The following is a 4,720-nucleotide window of genomic DNA, read 5'->3' as shown; positions in this document are numbered from 1 at the left end:
TGCATAATATATATATGTGGAAATACTTCCGACCGATCTGGAGGTATATATCAAATTTTGAGCTGATTTGTTGCATGTTTTTGTTTTTTTTTTTTTTTACGTGTTTGTTTGTTGGCAATTTATATACACTGCCTCGTGTCTCTTGTACTGCTCATGCGTATATACGTATATATATATATATATATATATATATATATAGTTAATGTATAGCTCTATACACGTGGCAAAGCAATCCAATCCTTAGAAGCCAGTGTGAAATGCATCTATTTATACATTCATTGCACTCATCAATAGAGATATATATATACACTATATATACCCACATATATATATATACATATACATATGTGTATATATACATATGTTAAATACAAGCAAGGAAATCTCAAATTCGAATCAAATATAACATATGTAGTCAAGTCGTAGGTAGTTTGGTCCACTCTAATCCGACTCTTGCAGTTACGAATGGATATACATATATACAATGGCGAATCAAATTCAGTTAAACATGTACTTGTGTAGCTTTTAGTAATCGACAAACCTATATGCATATACATACATATACATATACATATATATGTGTGTGTGTAAGCGTTAAGGAATGAATCCTGATCCGAGGAGAGCAAAAATCGATGGAAATCATAAATACAAATATATATACATATATACATATGTATATGTATGCATCGTACATACATATATCTAATTGTTTTTTTCTTAAAGTATTTAGTTTAACATAAGATCATATTTTATGTATTTTTAATAATATTAACAAGAACAACAAACAAACAAACAAGCAACAACAACAACATTAATTATTGAATGTTTCAACTAAGTTGTATAATTATAAGTGAGATTAACAATGAACGCGTCTCTAGACATAATGCAATTATGTAACTCTATCTGTATCTAATCAACAACAACAACAGCAGCACGATTGCTTCATCGGATATATCCGCACAACTATCAACAACAACAACAACAGCAACAGCAACAACATCCAACAACTAAATAAAATTCATGGAAAACTTAACGCACAAGCTAAAGGAAATACGAAGCATATAACAGCAAGAGATCAATAAATACATAGATGAATTATATAAATCATACATCAATATAAATATATACATATATATATATATAGATTTATATATGTATATATGCATATGAATGTATGTATATATTCCATATACGTGTATACATAAATGCATATAAAGGCGATTTCAGTAACGAAAACTAAAAGAGAAACAATTTCAAGTAAATCAATACAAAAAGTCATATAAATATATATATATATATGCACATATATATGTGTATGTATGCATATATATATGTATATACATATATACGTATAAATGAAAGCATTAAGCAAAATTTACATGCATTTAATATACATTTTCCCATAACCATTAACATTAAATAACTACATAATTACAAAATAATATTAACAACAACAACAACAACAACATGAACAATTTAGACAATGGAGTATATACAATGCGAATGCTATAACCCAATCAAGTGTTATGGGCAACTTTTAAAATCATTATCGCATTTTAGATACCAAAATTATTTCCAAAACGCGAATCCATTTCGCAAATGACACGAAAACACATTCGCTTCTCACTCAGTCGATGTGATCGATCGTCTGCCCCGGCTCTTAAGGGTCAAGCAGAGCACATTGCAAACACACACACACACACACACACACACCCACACATACACATGAATTACATACGAACTAAAAGAAATGGCATACAAGTAATTTTAAATTGAATAAAATTAGTATTAAAAATATGTACAACAAATTCTCAACTTGTTTTCATTGCTCAATGGGCTTTTAATGGGTTGCCTAATCGCACAGAATTTAACACATATATTTAACTAATCAATGCTTAAGCGTATTTCTAAGGCTAAATGCCCGCACACAAATCGAGATTGATTTGCAGGCGTGCGAAACGATAATCCCGGCTGTCCGCATTGCGCACCAGACAGAGCAGCGGCTGTCCTTTGGCCCGGGCTGGGTCTGTCCTGCGCTCGTGGAGCAGCTGGCGCAATCCATGGACGGTCACGTAGCCGACGCCACAAACGGCTGCCTCCACGAAGCTGAAGCCGGCGCTGCTCACGTAGCCAAAGACCTCGCGGCTGCACTGACGCCGCACGCTGTCGTGCGTCTCGGCGGGGTCGGTGGGCAGCCAGAGGCTGCACATTGTGGCCGACTGCTTGCTGACCAGTGATGCCGTCCTGGCGGGCCGTATGTGAACGCGCCGCGTGCTCGTCTCCTGCAGGCGGCGCTTTTCGCGCACACGACGCGCTCGCAAACGCTTGAGCAGACGTTTGTGGTCCAGGCGCAATTGCTTGCGCAAACGCTCGTTAACATCCGCGAGCAGGGGTTCCCTATGCAGCGGCTCCTGATTGTCGCGCTTCAACTGCCGCCAGTGGCGTTTCCAGTCCAGGCTTGAGGGCAGGCAAATCAGTGCATTGCTCTCCAGGCTGCCGCGCGTATGCAAGCGCAATTCCACCTGGACGAGACAGTTGTCAATGGGACAGTCCGGGAACGGTTCGCGAAGGCGCACGCAACCATCCAGGCGCTGCAGCAGGTCGCGATTGCGCATCACATAGAAGCTCTTCCCAGACGTGGCTGGCGACAGATTCCAGTCACGCACCAGCGATTGCCATGGCGCCTTGAATGGACTGACCACCGCCAGCTTGCGGTAGTTGCAGCGCTTGTTGGGCGGCAGACGAAAGTAGCGGGTGCGCCGCTCCAAGGCAGCTACCGCTGCCTGCTCCAAGCCTGGCCACATAAAACACATCATTAATAATAAATTAATAGCAGAATGATCACTGAATCTCACCAGCAACAGTATCCGGCAGGTGCTGATCGACGCCCAGCTCTCTGGCCACGGACTCGAATTCGCGCAACCCGCCGGGACGTGCGCCCCACATGATAAGCGTCTGCCAGAGCACCATGCCGTAGCGAGCGGGTGCAATCACATCCCAGCCAGCTGCGTAGCCCAAGCGTTTGTAGTTCGGCTGCTGCGATCCTGGACGTTGAATGAGCAGCAGGGGCAGCGGCTGCATCTGCTGCTCAAACGCACACGGCTCGCCGGGCACAATGGCGTGCCTCTGCCGCAGTTGATTGTATTGATGTGTCGACATCATTTGCTCGCCGAGCCGCACACGAAGCTCCGAATCCCATAAATCGCTGTAGGGCGGGCTAGCTGGCGGCATCATCAGCAGCTCGGCTGAGTTGACTACGGCTGACGACAGTTTGGTCGCTTTGGTGCGCTTGCTGGGTCGCTGCAGACGCGGATCGACCACATTGACGCCAAGTATCACATTGGATAGGACTTCGCTGGGCGAGTGCAGCTGCAGGGCAGCCTCGCAGTAATCGGCCTGATCTAGCAGATTGTCGGGCGCATCGGGCAGCTGCTTCGATGTGGATGATGCGGAGCTGTTTTGCCGGCAAGCGCGCAGACTGGCAGCCAGCACGCACTGGGAACGAGGACCGGTGAGACGAAATCGATTGAATTCCTGGCTCAAGACCAGCAATTCCATGCCAGTATCTGCATTGATATAGCTCCTGTTACGTTCGAACGCCTTGGTGTGTGTAAGGAAGAGCGGAGCTTGGCCGTCAGATTCAGCGGGTAAGGGAAGCTTCTCCTGTTTTGTGGACTTTAGCTGAAACACTTGAATCAGCTGCTCAAGAACCGCTTCAACGGCAGCTGGATGCAACCAAAGCCACAGAGTCCGCTGTGCCTGCGTTTCTGGCTGCTCTTCGGGACGCCACATGAAGCTGGCGCTCTGCAGAGCACCCGCTGGATACTGGCCATCGGCGAAGAGCTGAATGGTGCCCTCGCGACGTCCACTTAAATATGTGCGCGCTGCAATGCCCAGCCCACAATCTGGACTCGTGAGTCGACCGAACCCATGACGCAGCTGTTCGATAGTGCCCAGCATTTGCACGCAGCTATAAAAGGAAATGTCCTGCAGCAGGCAGTGCTCGGCACTAGCGCGATAGCAGGCCCGGTAGGTTTTGTCGCAGCTGGCATAGGGCAGTCGATAGCCCCAGCGGTCGATCATGTGGAAGCGCTTGGCATGCCAAATGTGCGTCTCCATCCAGTTGATCTTGCGCTGCCGTCGAATGTATTCATTCAGCAGATTTTTTGGACGACGACGATACTTGCGGGATGGACGCTTGCGGTTCACAGGCTGATTGCCCGCTTTGCTCATTTGAGAACTATGGGCGGAACGGTATTTGCGTGGCAGGCGCTTGGGATGGTGGGACATGGCGCGTCGACGCATATGCTTGGGCAGCGTTTGAAAGATGAGCTTACTGCTGGCCGGTAATTGGGCATCTGCGATCATAGATTTGATCTCCTGCAGCACTCCAGATGCATAGTGATAGGTGGCCACATGACTGGGCAGTGTCACGTGTCCGCCAACGCTGGCATCGTATTCAAGCTTTTGTGAGCTCATCACGCTGTTTTTCTTTAACTCTTCTTTGGCATAAGAGAATCACCCATAAATTCAAACAAAACAATTTAAAGCACCGGCACGTGTACCGCTTTGAAGATGAGTGAAACAGGCGGTGTCATCTGGCCAGCAACTATCGATATCCACAACCATTGGAAACTATCTGTGCGAACAAGATACTATCGCTATCGCATGCTCAACTACAAGTCGTTGGAAAATCAAGTAAGTCATAATGTCATTAAGA

At 45.5% G+C, this 4,720-nt stretch overlaps 1 protein-coding gene across 1 annotated transcript; it reads right to left on the bottom strand.

Annotated features, from left to right (window-relative positions):
• Positions 1-1,816: 1,816 nt before the first annotated feature.
• On the bottom strand, positions 1,817-4,607 carry Pop1 (POP1 ribonuclease P/MRP subunit). The gene is made up of 2 exons (XM_018108054.3): positions 2,856-4,607; positions 1,817-2,794 (listed from the first exon to the last, which is right to left on the bottom strand). Exons 1-2 carry the CDS (start codon positions 4,477-4,479, stop codon positions 1,914-1,916), a joined length of 2,505 nt encoding a protein of 834 aa, XP_017963543.1. The 5' UTR covers positions 4,480-4,607; the 3' UTR covers positions 1,817-1,913.
• Positions 4,608-4,720: the final 113 nt, after the last annotated feature.

This window comes from Drosophila navojoa, chromosome X (genome assembly GCF_054131105.1).
Source record: "Drosophila navojoa isolate 15081-1374.11 chromosome X, UAZ_NAV_1.0, whole genome shotgun sequence".
NCBI lineage: Eukaryota > Metazoa > Arthropoda > Insecta > Diptera > Drosophilidae > Drosophila > Drosophila navojoa.
The sequence above is the reverse complement of the archived record's forward strand: the minus strand, read 5'-3'. Positions and strand labels throughout refer to the sequence as shown.

Bases quoted from the DNA above. Each gene is read 5' to 3' on its own strand.
- Pop1 (XM_018108054.3), bottom strand. From the start codon at position 4,479: ATGAGCTCACAAAAGCTTGAATACGATGCCAGCGTTGGCGGACACGTG. The intron at 2,795-2,855 runs GTGAGATTCAGT...TTATGTGGCCAG, and splicing joins CCTGCCGGATACTGTTGCTG to GCTTGGAGCAGGCAGCGGTA.